Source organism: Malania oleifera, chromosome 12 (genome assembly GCF_029873635.1).
Source record: "Malania oleifera isolate guangnan ecotype guangnan chromosome 12, ASM2987363v1, whole genome shotgun sequence".
NCBI classification, from domain to species: Eukaryota; Viridiplantae; Streptophyta; class Magnoliopsida; order Santalales; family Ximeniaceae; genus Malania; species Malania oleifera.
The window spans coordinates 66,034,688-66,056,029 of record NC_080428.1 but is presented as its reverse complement, the minus strand read 5'-3'; the positions used below and the strand labels follow the sequence as shown (position 1 = coordinate 66,056,029).

The 21,342-nt window shown below is 36.9% G+C and overlaps 1 protein-coding gene and 1 long non-coding RNA gene across 2 annotated transcripts in view; one reads left to right on the top strand and one right to left on the bottom strand.

Moving 5' to 3' along the window:
- LOC131143760 (phosphate transporter PHO1 homolog 10-like) overlaps positions 1-3,105 on the top strand; it is a 25,831-nt gene extending 22,726 nt beyond the window's left edge. Inside the window, exons 13-15 of the mRNA XM_058092064.1 lie at positions 678-956; positions 1,050-1,186; positions 2,261-3,105. Coding sequence (XP_057948047.1) covers positions 678-956; positions 1,050-1,186; positions 2,261-2,366 — 522 coding nt within the window. The 3' untranslated portion in view covers positions 2,367-3,105. The remainder of the gene's footprint in view (positions 1-677; positions 957-1,049; positions 1,187-2,260) is intronic.
- Positions 2,003-21,342, bottom strand: LOC131143761 (uncharacterized). Its single transcript, XR_009133668.1, has 3 exons — positions 20,833-21,342; positions 2,526-2,690; positions 2,003-2,390 (listed from the first exon to the last, which is right to left on the bottom strand). It is a non-coding gene; the product is annotated as an uncharacterized LOC131143761 (long non-coding RNA).

The following is a 21,342-nucleotide window of genomic DNA, read 5'->3' as shown; positions in this document are numbered from 1 at the left end:
AAAAAAAAAAATTTTGAAATCCGTGAGAAACAAAATAGAGAAAGAATACACGCCAAAGAAAAATGAATCACACACACAAGACAATATTTACGTGGTTCGACAATTTTGCCTACGTCTAGAGTTGCAGGGATTTCACTATTATAAGAGAGAAATATTACAGAGAGTGCAGCGGTACAATACTCTCCCTCTCGCTTTCTCGCGAAGTTTGATCACCAACCCTAATCATCAAAAAACCATCCTTTTATATGTTGCGTATAGGGTTCCGTTCCGAATGGGCCCAAAAAAATTTCTTAGGGCCATTGCCCCCAGACCCCCACAAGTACGGCCCAAGCCTTCGCTCCATAGACTAAGCCTTAGGATAAAAATCTTTCATTAAATAAAGGTCGGGTCATCATTCAAATTTAACACAACTTGACTCCACAAAAGCCCAACAACATGTGTATTGCTGTGCTTATGTGTAACGTGCATTAAGTGAAGGAATAGTGCCAATTATTGGGTTCAAGCAAAATTAGGGGCTGGCATCCAAAATTCACCATCAAACTGTATTTTATGGGTTGCATGCATTTCACAACCTTTTGATGAACATAGGAACGTAGCAACTCTTTGACAGCAAATCATTTGGTAGCATTGTTCACTTCTGAAAGGTGTATTGACAGGGAGTTAATGTCACTTTGTAGTGCCTCCGCCGATTGTTTGAAGACAAAGATGCAATGCATGGATACAATGGTTTGAAATACTTCTTGACAGTTGTTGCAGTTGTCATAAGAACCGCTTTTGAACTCAAAAAGGGAATGACCTGGAAGGTGTTGGCTTTGATCAGCTCTGCTATTGCAGCAATAATGAGTACATACTGGGACATTATGGTCGATTGGGGACTTCTGCAAAGAAAGTCAAAGAACTTTTGTTTGAGAGACAAACTCTTGGTCTCGCACAAGAGTGTCTACTTTGCAGCAATGGTAATCTCAAATAATGGAATTTAAGAGTTTATGTTGCTTCTTTTACTGTTATTGCTGCTATCCATTCAATATGCTGGACGGTATTCTTTGCAGGTTTTAAATATTCTACTTAGGTTTGCCTGGTTGCAGCTGGTATTGAAATTTAACGTGCGCTCTCTGCATGGAAAGGCCTTATCAATCATAGTTGCTTGCCTAGAAATCCTTCGCCGTGGCATTTGGAACTTCTTTAGGTAAATTACCATTTGTAAAAAATGAAGGGTCTATTTGGTATCGTTGCCATTTTCTGTTTTTTGTTTCTGTTTATTCATAGTGAAAAAATTGATTATAAGAGTGCCTTCGCTTCTGTTGTTAGTTCTCTTTTTCTGTTGCTGATTTTTAACTATTTGTCAAAAAACTGAAAATTAGATTTTATGATTTTCAGTTATTTCGACAACTTCTTGTTAGAAATTTTAATAATCAAAAATATTTTTTTTGAATTAAATTAACCATTTTATACACTTTTAAATTAAAATTAAAATTAAAGGATCATATGAATTTAAATATAATTAAAAATATATATATATATATATATATATATATAAACTTCAAAAAATAATAATAAAGCTAACAAAATACTTTTACTATTTTTTAATTGTCATTTCCAATAAAATTTTTATTGTAAAGTAAAATTTGAAAGTAGAACAATTAAGTAAAATAATTATAATAAAATTTATTTTTATTATAGTATTTTTAAAAATTTGTTTTATTTGCATTTTTATTATTTTAATCATATTTTTTTTATTATATTTTGGTTGAAAGATGAAAAATGAGCACTTTTTTAATTAAGTTTTTAATTTATATTAGTTTTATAAGTGTTAAACAAACAAGTTGGTTTCTAATTTTTAGTTTCTATTTTTGATTTTTGTTTTTCGTTTTTGGTTTTAGTTTCTCTAATTTTTAATAGTGATGTCAAAGGATTGTTAAGTTTTAGCTGAGTTTGGCTTCTCTAAAATCATTTAATGTCACGGTTTGGTTCACGGAATGGAATGAGGTGAAATAGAATGGAATAAAATAAATCAAGATGTTGATTCTATCTCATTCCTATGTAGCAAAGTACAACTACTTGCCATTATGTCACATGCCACCAATCAATGCAGTCATATAGTAGGGATGGATGTTTTCCATCGTTTTCACTGGCCAGAGCCTAGGGTGTTCTAGTAATCCCTTACCATTATATTCAGCGTGCAACAAAAATTATGGGAAGTAGGCCTGCTGCTCATTCTTGTTTAGTCTGTATTTGAGAGTTTTAAGTCGTATTCAATCAGGTTGGAGAATGAGCACTTGAACAATGTTGGCAAGTACAGAGCATTCAAATCAGTCCCACTTCCATTCAGTTATTGTGATGACGACGACAGCGAGAAGAATGATTAGGCAATCTTACATTGAAACCAAGACCTGCGACACAATTGAGAAGATGATTAGCAATCTTATACTGAAACCAAGATCTGTGAGGCAAGTAGTGTCACCCGAAGGATGATCCGCAGTCTCAGAAAATCTTTCCAAATTGTGTTCAGGATGCACATTACACACCTTTGGGAGGCAGTGTCAGAAGGCCCCCCACCCCTTGGCCGACTAGGAGGAGGAACGACAAGCTGGAAACGCCAATCGGACACGGGTCTCAGCCACACAAATTTGGAACAGCTTCAAGTATCCAATTGCTTTGATCTCAATTTATCATGAAGAAGCTGTAAAGACCTGCATCAGAAATCAACGTGCTTTGGAACAGTAGAAATTTTTTTTTTTTTATAAATTTCTTCTGGCTCATTTGAAAGCCAATTAGTTACACCTTCGAAAAGCAGAAATTCACATTCTTTCTCTGAAAAAATCCCCTATAAAATTTTGGATAAGGGTGGATTGTCAGCCTGTGTCATTTTCCGAACTCAAGTCACAACCTTGTTCCTCTATGCGCGAGGAATCGAAGCTGTCCCTTAAATGTGCGCTTTGGCAGGCAGCAGATTATTACTCCAAAATGGACCACCAAAGACTATTGTTTTTTATTTTATTTTGATCAAATGGGTAAATGTATTGATCAACTGTATATATACAACTACTCTGGGCATACCCAGGTCAACCAGATACAAGTGAGATAAATTGAATATGCATCCAAAACAATACATCAAAACCCGGGGATACCAGGGGGCCAAAATAACCAATCAAGAGATAATGTGCCCAAAATATTACAAGAGCATCAACATGTTCAACAATATCAAACTAAGTACATATCAAATTTATCAAAAACTGCCCTATAGATATGTCTTTGGATTACTTTAATTAATTCCATAGGGGGTAATACATAGTTTTCAAATCTTTTCCTATTTCTAAAGTGCCAAATAAAGTATACAGTGGTAACTAATCCAATCCTTGTTCCAGTTGAAAGAAACCCCTTACCTTTCTCTTCTTTGTGTAACCATTTCACCGCAGCCTTAATTGTACTCATTGCTCTCTTAATTCCCAACCACTTCCTTATGCTTCCCCAAATCTCAGCTGAGAATTTATACCTGAAGAAGAGGCGGTCTTGGGTCTCTACATTCTCTATACAGAATGTGCATCTCTGATATATCCCATCTACTGGTAGTATATCACAAGTTGGAAGCTTACCTTTCCAACCAAGCCATAGGCAAAATGCATGTTTCGGTGTATTCCCATTATACCATATTCCTTTCATCCATGTCATTTTTTGAGACTTTCCCCTCCAAAATTCATAGTACATGTGTGAGATGCATTTTATTTCATTCATCACTACTTTGGTTGCATCCACACCCCCAGAATTCTGCAGTAACTGATTTTTAATTTCAATCAAGTTCTTGAACAGGGGAGAATCTTATTTTTTTACTGCAGCATCCCAAATTCCAGAATTTTTTAAATAATCTGATGGATCCATTTCGTCTACAAACTATCCTTTTTGACTTGTATATTTCACAAGGCTTTTGTCAGTAATGCTTTGTTCCACACCTTGAGATCTAGCACTCCCAGCCCACCTTCTTCCTTTGGTTTGCAGATTTCTTGCCAGGCAACTAAGGGCTTTCTCCTACCATTCCACAAATAAACTCTACACAACTTGGTTATTTGATTTAGGACATTCAGTGGGATTGGAAAAATTGCAAGCCAAAAGCACTATAGGCCTTGGATAAATGAATTTATTATCTCTAGTTTCCCTGCATACGTCAAAGTGCTACCAAGCCAACTCTTTAACAGACCAGCAATTCTATCAATCAACGACTTGTAATGAGCAACATTCAGCTTAGATGACAGCAGAGGAACACCAAGATATCTGAAGGGGAATTCACCCTGTTTGATTCCCGTTTAATTCATTATTATTTCTAAGTCTCGATCCTTCATTCCAGCTTGATAAAGGCTGGACTTCAGATTGTTGGCTGACATACCAGTACACTGGAAGAATTCATTCATGCATTCCAATAAGTGACCCACAGATACAACATCACCCTGAGAGAAAAGCATAAGATCATCAGCAAAAACCAGATGGGAGATCTTGAGCTCTTCACACTTCGGATGAAATCTGAATTTAAATTTACCTTCAAGAGATTTGAGGACTTGACAGGTACTCCATACAGATTACAAATAACAAAGGAGACAATGGGTCACCTTGTCTCAGTCCCTTCTTCCCCTTAAAAAATCCATTCATCCTCCCATTCAGTGAGACAAAGAAGGACGTAGTCGACACACATTCCATTATCCATGAGATCATTTCAGTAGGGAAGTTTAGATTTACCAGCAAATCTTCCAGAAAACCCCACGATACCGAATCATACGCTTTTTTCAAATCAATTTTCAGAAGACATCTTGGAGATATTCTTTTCCTTTTATATCCTCTTATTAATTCCTGCACCAGGTAGATGTTTTCCACCATGCTTCTTCCTTTAACAAATGCTGCTTGAGCTGGGCTTATCAGATCTTCTAAGCATGGTTTGATTTTGCTTGCTATCAATTTTGCAATAACTTTATACACTACATTACAGCATGATATTGGATGATAATCATTGACTAAACAAGCATGAGAAGTCTTCGGAATTAAGGCTATACATGTATGATTTATTTACTTTAGTAATCTACCATTTTATATCCATCGATGGTTTTGTTTCTATGTTTAGGGACTGGAACTCAGGAAATTTAGGTTGGAATATTAGGATGAGTGGGTATGTGTGTGAAGTTAATGTTGGGATGGAGATTTTTTTTTACCTTAATGGTTTGGTGATAGAATTGGAGTATGGATTATTAAATTAGAACTCGTATATTATATCAATTCCATATTGTCAGATAGTGTCATTCTATTATTTGATTCAGGTGCATCTCTCTCGTTTGTTTCTCAGGGATTTGTTAAATTAGTCGACACACATTCCATTATCCATGAGATCATTTCAGTAAGGAAGTTTAGATTTACCAGCAAATCTTCCAGAAAACCCCACGATACCGAATCATACGCTTTTTTCAAATCAATTTTCAGAAGACATCTTGGAGATATTCTTTTCCTTTTATATCCTCTTATTAATTCCTGCACCAGGTAGATGTTTTCCACCATGCTTCTTCCTTTAACAAATGCTGCTTGAGCTGGGCTTATCAGATCTTCTAAGCATGGTTTGATTTTGCTTGCTATCAATTTTGCAATAACTTTATACACTACAGTACAGCATGATATTGGATGATAATCATTGACTGAACAAGCATGAGAAGTCTTCGAAATTAAGGCTATACATGTATGATTTATTTACTTCAGTAATCTACCATTTTATATCCATCGATGGTTTTGTTTCTATGTTTAGGGACTGGAACTCAGGAAATTTAGGTTGGAATATTAGGATGAGTGGGTATGTGTGTGAAGTTAATGTTGGGATGGAGATTTTTTTTTACCTTAATGGTTTGGTGATAGAATTGGAGTATGGATTATTAAATTAGAACTCGTATATTATATCAATTCCATATTGTCAGATAGTGTCATTCTATTATTTGATTCAGGTGCATCTCTCTCGTTTGTTTCTCAGGGATTTGTTAAATTATGTGGGTTAGGGGTTTAACTGTTAGAGACAGAGTTAGTAGTGGGCACACTGACAGGGTCAGTGCTAGTATGTAGCAAGGTGATTAGGGATTATCCAATAGAGATTCAGGGGAGAGTGCTGCCTGCTAGTTTGATAGTCCTTGATATGCATAGTTTTGAAATCATTTTGAGCATGGACTGGCTAGCATCCAGCTACGCGAGCATTGACTGTCATGGGAAGAAGGTGGTATTCAGACCTCCTGGGGAGCAGGAGTTTATATTTGTTGGGTCGTGTGTGCGTTCGGCACCACGGATCCTTTCTGCTATTCAGGCAAAGAGATTACTTTTGGGGGGATACTAGGGTTACCTTGCAATGCTGAAGGAAACGCCAAAGGAGGAACTCAAGTTGGAAGATATCCCAGTGATAAGGGAGTTCTCTGATATTTTTCTAGAGGATTTACCGAGGTTGCCTCCTGATCGGGAGGTGGAATTTGAAATTGATCTGATCCTAGGGGCAACATCAATCTCCAAAGCCCCATACAGAATAGCTCCAGCTAAATTAAAGGAGTTAAAGGAGCAACTACAAGAGCTTCTAGACAGGGGGTTTATCAAATCGAGTGTATCGCCCTGGGGTGCACTGGTGTTGTTTGTGAAGAAGAAGGACGGGTCGATGAGGATGTGCATCGACTACCAAGAGATTAAGAAGGTAACAGTGAAGAACAAGTATCCATTACCCCGAATTAACGACCTGTTTGATCAGCTTCAGGGTATGCAGATTTTCTCTAAAATCGATCTGCAATCTGGATATCATTAGGTGAAGGTTAGATCAGATGATGTATCGAAGACTGCTTTTCGGACTCGGTATGGCCATTACGAGTTCTTGGTTATGCCGTTCGGGTTGACGAATGCTCCAACGGTATTTATGGATCTGATGAACAGGGTATTCCATGAGTACTTAGACTAGTTTGTTATTGTGTTCATAGATGATATTTTGGTTTACTCGAGGAGCCTTGAGGAGCATAAATCTTATCGAAGACTAGTACTTCAGGTGCTCAGAGAAAAGAAGTTATTTTCTAAACTTAAGAAATGTGAATTTTGACTAGAACAAGTTGCATTTCTTGGTTATATGGTATCCAAGGAAGGGATTTCAGTGGATTCGAGCAAATAAGAGGTTGTAGTTGATTGGGCAAGGCTGAAGAACGTGCAGGAAGTCAGATGTTTTCTATGTCTTGCTAGATATTACCGTCGATTTGTCGAGGAGTTCTCTAGATTATCAGGGTCTTTGACACGACTCACGAGGAAGAATGTAAAGTTTAACTGGACTGATGAGTGCGAGCAAAGCTTCCAGGTATTGAAGCAGCGTCTAGTCACTGCCCTAGTGTTGACCCTTCCATTAGGTGAGGGTGGATTTGTAATTTACAGTGACACATCACAAAAGGGACTTGGTGGTGTTCTAATGTAGTAGGGGAAAGTCATTGCATATGTGTCTCGTCAATTAAAAGAGTACGAAAAGAACTATCCTACGCACAACTTGGAGCTAGCAACAGTTGTGTTTATATTGAAGATCTGGCGATACTACCTTTATGGTGTAAGGTGCGAGAATTTTACTGACCATAAGAGTCTCAAGTACTTCTTTACCCAAAAGGAGTTGAATATGAGGCAGTGCAGTTGGCTTGAGTTGATAAAGGATTATGGCTACATCATTAGCTATCACCTAGGAAAGGCGAACGTGGTAGCCGATGCATTGAGCTGAAAATTTGGGGGTACGTCAACCTCAACAGTTATGGCTTCTCATCATATCGTGATGGACCTGGAGAGGTTGGGTGTAGATTTGGTAGAAGGGAATCAATAGGCGCTCATTTCTAGTCTGGTGGTTCAATCAACTTTACGGGAAAGAATCAAAACAACTCAGTTGAAAGATGCAGAGTTGATGGAGATTGTAGAGAAGATACAGGATGAGCAGCACAAAGACTTTAATGTTGCTAAGGATGGAGTTATCAGATTTCACACTCGATTGTGTGTGCCAGATAACGTAGAGATAAAGAGGACGATTCTAGGGGAAGCTCACCGTTCTCTCTATACTGTTCACCTAGGTAGCACGAAGATGTATAGAGACTTGCGTGAAACATTCTGGTGGAGTAACATGAAGAGGAAAATTGCTAAATTTGTGGGTCAGTGTTTGACATGTCAGCAGGTGAAGGGAAAACTCCAGAGGCCAGTGGGACTACTTCAACCATTGGATATCCCTACGTGGAAATGGGAGCATATCTCGACGGACTTTGTATCGGGATTGCCTTCAGCATTGCATGGGCAGAATGCCATATGGGTAGTGGTTAACAGATTGACGAAGACTACCCATTTCATTCCGGTTAGAACCAATTATTCCATGGATAAGTTGACAGAACTCTATGTTCAGGAGATAGTCAGAATACATGACGTGGCCTTGTCCATCATTTCAGATCGGCAACCGCGGTTCACTTCCCTTTTCTGGAAGAGTTTGCCTAGAGCATTGGGTTCTCAACTCACTTTCAGTACTGCATTTCACCCTCAGATAGATGGATAGTTCGAACGAACCATTCAGATTCTTAAGGATATGTTGCGGGCATGTGTGTTAGATTTTGGGGGTAGTTGGATTCGATATCTGCCGTTGGTTGACTTTGCATACAATAACTGTCACAAGGCTAGCATTGGAATGGCACCATATGAGGCTTTTTATGGTCGCCGGTGTAGATCTTCATTGTACTGGGATGAAGTAGGCGAACGGCAAATTTTGGGACCAGAACTTGTTCAGCAGACCTCTACAAAGGTTGAACTTATTAGAGAAAGGATTAAAATAGTCCAGAGTCGGCCGAAGAGTTATGTGGATACTCATCGATGGGAGCTAGAATTCAAAATAGGGGATATGATATTCTTGAGGATTGCTCCAATGAAGGGAGTGATGAGGTATGGAAAGAAGGGCAAGCTGAGACCTAGATACATTGGACCATTCGAGATTTTGGAGAGGATTGGTTCGGCGGCATACATGATAGCACTACCCCCAGTGTTGTCCAAGAAACACGACATGTTCCACGTGTCCATGTTGAGGAGGTACGTTTTAGACCCCGCGCATGTGATCAGTTATGAATCGTTGGAGATCGGGGGTACTTTGGCATACGAGGAGGTACCAATTCATATTTTGGATCAGAAAATACAGGAACTGCGTACTAAGGATATACCGTTAGTGAAGGTGATATGGCGAAATCATGCAGTTAAGGTGGCTTCTTGGGAGTTAGAAACGAAAATATGTTAGAAGTACCCGCAACTGTTCAGCGAGGGCTAGTGCTAGACGGGTAAGGGTATGGTTGTATATAGAAGGATTAAAGTAGGTTATATGGTTAGTAATGTATAATTTTAATTATGGATAGTCTTTGGGAAAATTTGTTACGGTTATTGTAATTTTCCAAAGGCTGTGCTGTAACCACGGTATTCCTTTGTCATAAGTGAGGGTCGCTAATAAACTTGGGATGAGGCTACTATGTGGGTGGTTACCGACTCTTTTGTAGACATAGGTAGTGAGTTAATAATGTGATTAATAATAGTTAAAAAATTTCGAGGACGAAATTTTTGTAAGGAGGGGAGAATGTAGTGATCCTAATAATAATAATAATAATAATAAAATATAAAAATATTATTATTAAAAAAATTCAAATTAAATTTTTTAAAAATTTATTAAAAAATAAATCAATAAATTAATTAAATAATATAATAATAAAAATAATAATAATATAATATTATAATGATATATATATATATATATATATATATATATATATATAATATCCTGAAGGATAAGAAGAAAGCCCTAGAGGAGCTGTGCGTTCAGCTCCTCGTCGCTTCTCTCCCACTCTCTTCCATCTTGTTTCCATTATTCGACCGATCAAAAATCTGAAAATACCGTTGGGTTATGCTTGCCGCCACCGACATTTCTATTGGAACGGATCTGTTGTGGGAGCGGCGTGGACATATCTCTTGGGGTAAGGCCAAATCTCAAACTTACCTTAATTTCTTTTAAACTATAAGCCCCATTAACGAACGGAAATTTTCAAGAGACTCGTGGGGAGATTCTTTACAATCTAGTCGGAGCGAGTTTTCAAATTGGAGCTCCGGGGTACCAATCCTAAATCGGGGGTAAGTTTGATAATTTAGACCTTTATTAGGCTATTTAAGGGTATTCAGAACTTAGGAAAATTTAAGGGAAAGTTACTCTAAAGATTGTGACGAATAATATGGTGAAATTTGAATTTCAGGATTTATGGATTTTTGAACACCAGGGGCGTAGGCCGAGGTGTTATTGGCATTTTTTTTAGGAATCAGGTAAGGGGATTAAGTTAAGTCAGTAATTTTATGAAAATTGAATCATTTTAATTGTTATGTTTATATAAATATATTTATTTATTTATTTATTTATTTGGGAATTTAAAGGCTATTTTGAAAACGAACTGATCGAAATGGATTTTACAAACCTACGATATATGGAATGATATTTTTGAATAAAATGAACGGTGGAAGATTGTTTATTTATATGGATATGTTAAAATGTGGAAAATTGTGTGGTAATTTAATTTGTATGGATTATTGTATATCTGTATTTGAGATTTTGAAATACTGGATTTTTTGTGAAAAATACTAGAAATACTTGTGAAATTATTGTAATTGTTTATGAAATACAGGGATTTGAACTAACGGCCAGTGGTGAGATATTGTTTTATTGGCAATAGGCCAGGATTATTATTTAACGGTCAAGGGCCGCGTTTTAATTGATGGCTATATGCCGGATTGTATTTTTGGCTTGGGGCTGGGTTTTTGGAATAACAAGAAATATATGGGAAATGATGTTTTAAATTGTATTTTCTATTATTTAAATTAGATGATATACTTTAAGAACCCTGAGGACCAGTGTAGTGTGAGCACGGTACCATTGCTAGAGATTTGTTATGTGGCCGTGTGCGCCCACACCTGTGTTGAGAGGTGTAGAGTGGCCTTGTCCGATTTGCCTACGTGAGGAGAATGCACCCCCGGGTGAGGGCAATCGGACCAGCAGTTGGAGCTGTGTGTACTCGCGGAGTATGTTAGCGGAGAATATAGATGACTATTGTCTGGGTGGATCCCCTAGGACATTAGTCCAGCCTTCGGGCCGCACAACCCATGTCATGGGGATGTAAATGGCATGTTTGTCACAGGGAGTGTCTTATATGCATATCTGTTAATTTATGTGAATACAGTTAATTAATAAGATAACTTCGAGGGCTTACTGAGAAAGGTAAGTGCCCTAATAGTAGTAATGGTACTAGAACAGAGGGAAGCTACTCTTATGTACAGGTAATCTTCCTTATCCTAGGCTAATTGTGTGTGTGAGCGTAAAATAAGAATGTTTTTCATAAATGTGTTTATTTGCTTAATAAACTGGTTATTTTTTGTACACTAAATGCATGCTGACCACACACTGCGCTATAGTCTTTCCCTTACTGAGCTGTGCCTCACCCCTATTTTATAAACTGTCTTTTTAGGGAATCCTATAGATCGGGTCTAGCAAGCTAGAGGAGCCGGGCTAGTGGTGTGAATTTTGTGTAGGTAGTGTGTAGATAGAGATTTTATATTTGTTTAGTTTTATAGAATATAATTATGTGAAAATGGATATATTTGTATATAAAGATAATTAAAACTCTAGTAATGTAATTTGAAGATTTTATATTTTATTTCCGTTGCATATGTGTTTTATATATGATGAACAAGGTATTAGGTACACTAACGTCACTAAAGTAGCACTCTGAGCCCACGTGGCGGGTCGAGGTCGTTACAGACCAGGTGATTTTGAACTAGGTAGTTCGGTTGACCAAGCGATTTGGGGCTTCTCCTGAGGATGTTCGGTCGACCAGAGCGTTGGAGTTTATCTTTTGATCGGTTGACTGAAGAGTCGATATGTTGAGCCAAGGAAGTTTGGTTGACTAGGATGTTGGAGAACATTTCTGGTCACTCGACCGAAGGGTTAAAATGTTGACCCGGTGGAGGTTCGGTCGATCGAAGGTTTCTAAGTGTAGAAGTTTGGTCGACCGAACATGCCCTTTTTGTACATTTTGGTCTTTTTCTTCTTATAAAATTACCTTTATTCATATGATAATAAACACTAAGATTATGGGGGCCATTTTCATGCAATATTATTGGTTCTATGGTCAATCTAAAGCCTTTGAGCATATACCCTAAAAATATGACGTCGGTTGACTGAAGGTCGACCGAAGGGTGATCCCTAAGGTCCATCTATGATTTTAAGTTTATCTATCCTATCATGCAGGTAAGACATTAACTATTACAGACCATATCCTATTTACTATTACAGACCCAATAAAACCCAATTAAATTACAAGGAATAAACATTATGGGTCTTTGTCTTCTTTAAGCCCATGTGCGTGCACCATATGATACTTCCAATTGGTCCTGCATACAAATTCATCAACCATTAAATACTAGAGTATTTGTCATAATCAAAACGGGATATGACCTATAAGGTCAACACTTACCTTACTCAATAAGTCCTCAGGTGGTTAGTTTATCTCGTACTCACATATTCACATAAAGGTTTACTGGCAGAAGTTCCCGAGAATAGGGAAGATTACTCGCCCATACAAGTAGCTTCCCTCTGCCCTAATACATTATGCAGCTTAAAGCTACATCTGATACCTATCAGGGCACTCACCTTTCTCAGCAAGCCCCTGGGCAAATAGTATACCTTGCCCCAAATATATGTAATACTACTATATTTAATACTGATAATACCTTATTACATTACTCTTTATGATGTTATCATTGTGCCATTTATCACATTCGCTTTCATATTCTATATTTATGTGTCACATATTTATCATCTGTTTCTATATTCATGTTTGTTTTCACATATTTTGTTTTCATGTCATTTCTGTCTGCTGATCTTATATCCATTGCTTCCATAATTGCCATTTCCATAACCATTGTTTCCATATTATCCATGGTTAAACTTACAATTATGCGTTTAGAGTTAGTAGTGGGCCCTATGATGGGTTGTGTGACCCGAAGGCTGGACTTAACCTTGGTTGGCCTACTAGAGTTAAATCAACTACATTCTATAGTCTGTAGGTCCGATTGGTTGTTCCCACACTATTCTAGACTCCAAGGGGTCACTACCCTTCCCAGCACAATCGACCATCTTGTCTCCACACTCTATCTAAGACGTGTAGGTGCAATAGTGCTACCATACATTTCCGCAACAATTTTGTGCCCTTTTCCTGGTCCATCGGAGTTCTCAAACCATACATTGTAATTTAACATTACCAAACACATGCAAAATAATTCATATCACCTTTTAATTCTTAATACATTTCCAGTATTTTCTGCATCTCATACATATATCTTAGTTTAACACATAAACTTCATTTTACTTATGTCACACAATTTAACAACATATTTCATACGTTCACTGGAAATAAGCCAACCCATAACCATCGTTCATATACTGAAAATATACATTTAATTCCTTACACAATTAACCAGAAAATATGTCATTTAACTTTCCATTTTAAAAAATAATATCTAATAGCACAGCCCTAAGCTTAGAAATTTACAATTCAAATGACTGGCATTTCAGAACCCACATGAAAATAATATACATATATACATAAATTTTCCATTTTCCACCACTTATTTCCTCAAAAATCCTGATTTAATATATTCCCCTTACTTGATTTCTTAAACTATGCCAACAGGAACCCCAAAATGATGCTTGTGGCGCTCACCCCAACCCTAAATCAAAAACCCTAGTTTAGTCAAATCAAACCTATATAAAATACTATTTTAACATTTTCTAGGCTCATAAATTTCAAATAACAATTAAACTCTCGAAAATAACCAATTTTCTTAATTCTCTAAATCCCACTCTCATTTTGGAGTTGTGCTTAGGACCCCCAAATTGAATATTTGCTCCGATCAAAATGACGACGATCGAAACTAGGACCCCGTGGTTGTGCTCGATCGTCAATTTAGCTGAAGATTTAATGAGAAATTAAGGAAATAGAGGGAGTATACCTTTCCCCAGGAGTGGTACCTACATTGCTCCCACAACAAATTCGCTTCGGTAGAAATGTCGGTGGTGGAGATAAGAACCTAGCGGTATCTTCAATTTTTCGATCGACCGAACATTTATCGAGAAAATGAAGAAAGAGAGGAGGAAGACGGAGGAGAGAGACGGAGCAGGAGAGGCGAGAGAGAGCACTGGAGAGGCGTGAAATCCAATTTCAAATTTGGATTGAACAAAGCTTCGTGTAGAAGCTTTAAGCTATATATATATAACTTAATATATATTTGTATTTAAATTTTTTTCCCACACAATTCCTTTTATTTGTTTATTTCATTAATTAATTTAATAATATTTAATTAATTAATTGAGTAATAATAATAATAATAATAATAACAATAATAATAATAATAATAATAATAATAATATTATTATTATTATTATTATTATTTATTTTACTTTTTTTGGAATCACTACATTCTCCCTTCTTTAAAAGAATTTCGTCCTCGAAATTCGCTACCCAATCATTTTCACATTTCTAAAATTTATCAACTAACTATATTTCACATAATCTAGTATATATCACCATATAAGCTTTTACGTTATCTACAATTAAATAAAATCATTATTTATCTCAAATATAAACTCATACCTGCACCATTGGCAATATCTACCTCGGTTAGGAACATGGTGTACACACGTGTTGGACCACCTCCACCTCGGGGTATTTTCTGGTTTCCCTTGATTTGGTTTGGTACAGGTGCAATAGGCAATAGTTCATGACAATTCCTCCTTATGTGGCCTGCCGCACCTATAGCAGTTAGGAGTCCCAATCTGACATTCACCCTTATGCCTCTTATTACATCTCTGACATAAAGAGTAAGACAGATTATCCTGATAACTAGAATAACCTTGATCTCCCGTCTCTTGCCTCGAGCCCATAGTATTCTTCTCTTTCTTCCATGATCCCTAACTACCCTTAGCTTGAAAACTCGAAGGTGCAGGTCTCTTCCTCTACTCTATCGACTCTGTACCACCCTAAATGCTCTTCTTCAGCACTGAAACCTTATCCACTAAGTCAGAGAAGTTTTGGACCTGGAACCCTACTACAATCTCATAAACCCTTCATCTCAAGCCTTTTTCAAACTTTCTGGCCTTTCTTGCCTCGTTCGGGATCAGGAACGGAGCAAAACGCGATAGTTTAACGAACTTAGCCGCATATTCCCCAACAGTCATACTCCCATATGTCAAGTTAGTGAATTCCTCAATCTTTTCCTCTCTGGTGGACAAGGGGAAGTACCTGTCAAAGAATAGCTTCTTGAATCTTTTCTAGGTTAGTGCCACCTTCACAACCCTCTGACCCTCTAGCAGTTTCGCAGAAAGCCACCAGCGTTTCACATCGCTTGTCATTTTAAACGCGGCATATCTCAGACCTTCTGCTCGTCCATGCAATCGAATACTTCCATTATTTCCTCAATCTCCCGAACCTAGTTTTCTGCAATCATTGGATCAGGTCCTCCCTCAAAAGTAGGATGGTTTAACTTTATGAACTCCTTGATGCTACTGACCTTATCTACAGCTGGACAGTTCTGCTCTCTAGGATCCTTCCTTATTTTTGCTCTGACCTGATGAACTATACTGTGCATTATTGTGGAGGTATCAAAGTCCTCCTCACTAAAAGTCCTAGAGTCATCTCTTCCTTCACGGTTTCACCCTCTACATTCTCATGCCTAGGATCCATCCTAAAAATAGGACAGTAGAAAGTTAAGAATTCCATTATCATAACCCTATCAACATAATCATTAATCTAAATCCCAATATACGCCCAACTTTTAATTTAGGACTAGTCTCATAGCTAAGAAATGAATCATCTAAGGTTTACCATGGCTTTTTTGAGACCGTCTACTGCTTCAGAAAAATCACAGGAAATCGTTGAAGTATTTCCTCCTTTAGGTTACAGAAAAAAAAAATCCGATATTTCTCAACACCTAGCCTACCCATTTCCTATCCTCAATATCACATATTTCTATACTCTGGTATTAATCATCTTTAAGTCTGCAGAATCCCAAAATCTAATGCTTTGATACCAAACTGTAACGCCTCGAATATGAAATTAGGGTCTGGAGTGTTATTTGAAATAAATTTATGATACCGCCTTGTAACACCCTGAACTTGCCAAGTGGGGCTCAGGTGCCACGTATTCCATTTACCTAAATCTGGCTCTAAATCAGCTATGCAGCAAAAATAATAACAACACCTCAATAATATACCAAAGTTTCTACATCTATCAAACTTCAAAAGTATAAACCAACATCTAGTATTCACAACCATTCACAACTCTGAAAACATAAATATATTACAACCCCAAAATTATAGCTAAGGTTTATACCCTATCTTTCTTTCAAAAACGCTATATACCAGCCCCGAGCTCTCTAAGCTCGATCACGCGAAGGTCTTGAAAAAGATAAAGTTCAACTATCGGGTGAGACACATCTCAGTAAGGATGGAATACATTAAATCAGCGTGTGACAATCATGAGGTTTAAATACAACATATATGTATATTCATTATTTTCAAATGAACCAAAATTGTAAAATCATTCTCTGTTCCTACTTAAACACATGCAAGGTATTTTACCAATGAGAGTTCCCAAGGATAGGGGTGATTACCCACCCATACAAGTAACATCCCTCTACTCTAATATCTTAAGCAACCTACGGTCACAACTAAAGCATATCAGGGCACTTACCTTACTCAGTAAGCCCTTAGGTGGTTAGTTTATCTCGTACTCACACATTCACACAAAGGTTTACTGGCAGAAGTTCCCGAGAATAGAGAAGATTAACCGCTCACACAAGTAGCTTCCATCTGCATTAATACGTTATGCAGCTCATAGCTACATCTGATACCTATTAGGGCACTTGCCTTTCTCAGCAAGCCCTCGGGCAAAGAATATACCCCGCCCCAAATATATGTAATACTACTATATTTAATACTGATAATACCGTACTACATTACTTTTTATGTTGTTATCATTGTGCCATTCATTACATTCACTTTCATATTCTATATTCATGTGTCACATATTCATCATCAGTTTCTATATTCATGTCTGTTTTCACATATTCTGTTTTCATGTCATTTTCGTCTACTGATATTTTATCCATTGCTTCCATAACTGTCATTTCCATATCCATTATTTCCATATTATCCATGGTTAAACTTACAATTATGCATTTAGAACCCTTTATACCGGTAATAATCATAGTCATGCTTCCACCCCATGATGGGTTATACGGCTCGAAGGCTATCCTTAACCCTAGTTGGCCCGCCAGAGTTAAATTAACCACATTCTACAGTCTGTAGGTCCAATTGGCTATTCCCACACTGGTCTAAGCTCCAGGGGGACACTACCCTTCCCCAACACAATCGACCATCCCATCTTCACACTCTATCTAAGACGTGTGGGCGCACTAGCGCTGCCATACATTTTCGCAACAGTACTGTGCCCTTTTCTTGGTCCACTGGAGTTCTCAAACCATACGTTGTAATTTAACATTACCAAACACATGCAAAATAATTCATATCATCTTTTAATTCTCAATACATTGCCAGTATTTCCTGCATCTCATACATATATCATAGTTTAACACAAAAACTTTATTTTACTCATGCCACACAATTTAACAACATATTTCATACGTTCATTGAAAATAAGCCAACTTATAACCATTATTCATATATTGAAAATATACATTTAATTTCTTACACAATTAACCAGAAAATATGTCATTTAACTTTCCATTTTCACAAATAATATCTAATAACACAACCCTAGGCTCAGAAATTTACAATTCAAACGGTTGGCATTTCGAAACCCACATGAAAATAATATACATATATACATAAATTTTTCATTTTCCACTAATTATTTTCTCAAAAATCTTGATTTAATATATTCCCTTTACTTGATTTCTTGAACTACACCAACAGGAACCTTGAAATGATGCCTGTGACGCTCACCCGAACCCTTAATAAAAACCTTTGTTTAATCAAATCAATCCTAAATAAAATACTATTTTAACATTTCCCTGTCCGTAAATTTCAAATGACAATTAAACTCCCAAAAATAATTAATTTTCTTAATTCCCTAAATCCCACTCTCGCTTTGGATTGGTGTCTAGGACCCCCAAATTGAAAATTTGCTCCGGCCAAAATGACGACGATCGAGACTAGGACCCCGTGGTGGTGCCCGATCATCGATTTAGCTGAAGATCTAAGGATAAATTAAGGAAATAGAGGGAGTATACCTTTCCCCAGGAGGGGTACCTAAGTCACTCCCACGACAAATTTGCTTGGTAGAAATGTCAAGGGCGGAGATAGGAACCTAGCAGTATCTTCAGGTTTCCGATCGACCGAACATTTATTGAGAAAATGAGGAGAGAGAGGAGGAAGACATAGGAGAGAGATGGAGCAGGATAGGCGAGAGAGAGCACTGGAGAGGCATGAAATCCAATTTCAAATTTGGATTGAACAAAGCTTCTTGCAGAAGCTTTAAGCTAATATATATAAAACTTAATATATATCTTTATTTAAATTTTTTTTCCACACTATTCCTTTTATTTGTTTATTTCATAAATATTTTAATAATATTTAATTAATTAATTGATTAATAATACTATTATTATTATTATTATTATGTATTTTTTGGAATCACTACAATCCAAATATAAGAAAAAATAGCCATAGGTAAGGCTCCTCTTATTTGCAAAGGGGCTTTAGGAGTGTGATTCAAAGTGAGGGGCTTTCCAAACTGCAAAAATGGTTGGTATATTTTTCCCAACATTCAGAAAAATCACAACTTTTTGAACAAATAAAGATATATATAAACCTTATAATATTGAGAAGCAACAACAACAACAACAAGAATAATAATAATAATAATAATAATAATAATAATAATAATAATAATAATATTCTACAATAGTCTGGTGAGCAAAACAGGAAGAGATGCACCTCAAACAATTCAGAGAATACATATTGCTCTGAACCACTCCCTAATGCAGCAATTGTAGAAATAACTAATTTGGACTGAGCATGATTACCCTCTAGGCATTCCCTTTCCAAGGAAGGGTAAATATCACTACACAGATAGAAGAAATAAAACTAGCACACATTAGAATGGTAAGTGTATATTTTGAAATTAAAAAAATAAGTTAGAAAGAGTATCAAGAATTATTAGAAATAAAATCATATGAAAGACAAATTATTAGAAATAAAATCAGATGAAAGACATTCTCTACAATTAAAAAAAAACCACAAGAACCAAACCTTAAGTCCCACCAGCTAGAGTTAGCTACATGAATCTTCTTCCATCATTTTGTGAATATAAGACAACATCCTCTAATAATTGGAAGGTTGTTAAATCCCTTGCAACCTCAGTTCAAGTTATGCGGCCAAAGCGTGGTAATAGGGTTTACATGCCATGAAAGACACCATGGCAGCAGCTCTAATTAATTTGTCTTTTGCCTAAACCAGCATTACTAGAAAATATCTCTACCTCATCTTTGCCCTAGCTAGTTAGAATTTCTATTACAACCCAACCTTATGCACACAATTCTATGCTGTAGAACAAAATCTTCTAGCCAGCGAATGGCTTGAAGATCTTGCCAAGGAGGCCAATTGATACCTTTCTCTTTAGAAAAGCCTTTGCTGACCCTAAAATACATTCTGCAGGACTAAAAGTTAAGGTGATTTTGCTATGATGAACAAAGAGATCGACAAAAAGGAGAAAATATGAAAGAACTTTTATTCTTAGGGCACCTCTATTCTTATTTTAAGTTAAAAACAACTTGAACCAATGAAGCCTTAAACCCAATGGAGGAACAATTTATTTTTAAGTTTACATGATACAACTTTATGGCATGACAAAATATGAACTTCTGCCATGGTTTGAAGACTAGCTTACTCATTGGTTTTTGATAGGTTTTCATGCACTTGAAGTCCAATGGAAAGGTGTAGCTCACGGTATAGGTCAACATTTTTTTTTTTTTTCAGTAAATTGTTATTCCTGTTTTCATTATTCTTGTTTTCATTAGTAAAGAAATTTTACTTGTTCCCCAAGCCATATGGACCTAAACGAATGTATTTAAGCATGAAATTATGTCTTCATTACTCATGCAAGCATTTTAATTAGGTGCAAAAAATGAAACTTGAAGTAACATGAGTAGTTTACTGTTTCCAAATCCCTATTTATAAAAATTTTTAGAAGGTTGATTTCCTACAACCAATTTATTCTCCTATTCAATAATGCCCAGTCGAAGTTTTTTTTTCCTCTTGCAATGGAAACAATCCCATATGTTTTGGCTTTTGGCGGCACACACTCATCAAGAATGGAGTCCCCTAATAACATGATTCTATTGAAACTAGTTCAGTAGAATCAATACCCACCTCAAAAAAATAAAATAAAATAAAGAGCTCGATCAAATCTGTAATACCGACAACCAGCTATGGTGTGCAGGAGGGTGGTACCGACTGTAGTTGCCATTAGGGGTGAGAAATTGGTCGGTTCGACCAAATTCGTTTAATTAACCAAATTAACTAAAATTTTTAGTTAATGATTTTCGTTAATCGAATTGGCCAAACGTAGGGGGATCACCAAACTGAACCCAACCAAATTACCTTCTCGGGTAATTTGGTTAACCAAATTTAACCCAAATAATTTGAAATTAATTATTAAAAATAGAATATAATTGTAAATTGTTTACCAATTCCAGGGAAGAGGGTGAGTAGATCGGGACGGGAACTAGGAAGAGGGGCTCAGTTGCTCAGGCGAAGCCACGTAGAGGCGATTCACGAATGCAATTGCACAAACACGAATCACCTGCTCTCTGCTTAGCTGCTCTCTCTGATGAACACGTTTCCACAAAACCCTCGGCTTTGCTCTCTATAACGAACACGATTACATGAACACAATTAGAACAAGAATCACCTGCACCGCTTCATGAATCACACCAGTAGTGAGTTTTGGCGCTCGAATCTGAAAGTTCAAACTTGACATTTCTAAGTTTCTAACTTTAAGAAACTGAGAACTAGAAGAGAAATGAGATTTGGCATTTGGGAATCGAATTGGGGAAGTTGGGATTTTGAATTTGGGAATAGGGAATGGCCAAACGTTGTTGTCGTCCCTGGAGAGGTTTTTCGACATGCCCAGCCACCCAGGTCCGAACCCTCAACCCCCCAAGTGGGCAAACCACAGCTCCACGCCCCTTTCCCCA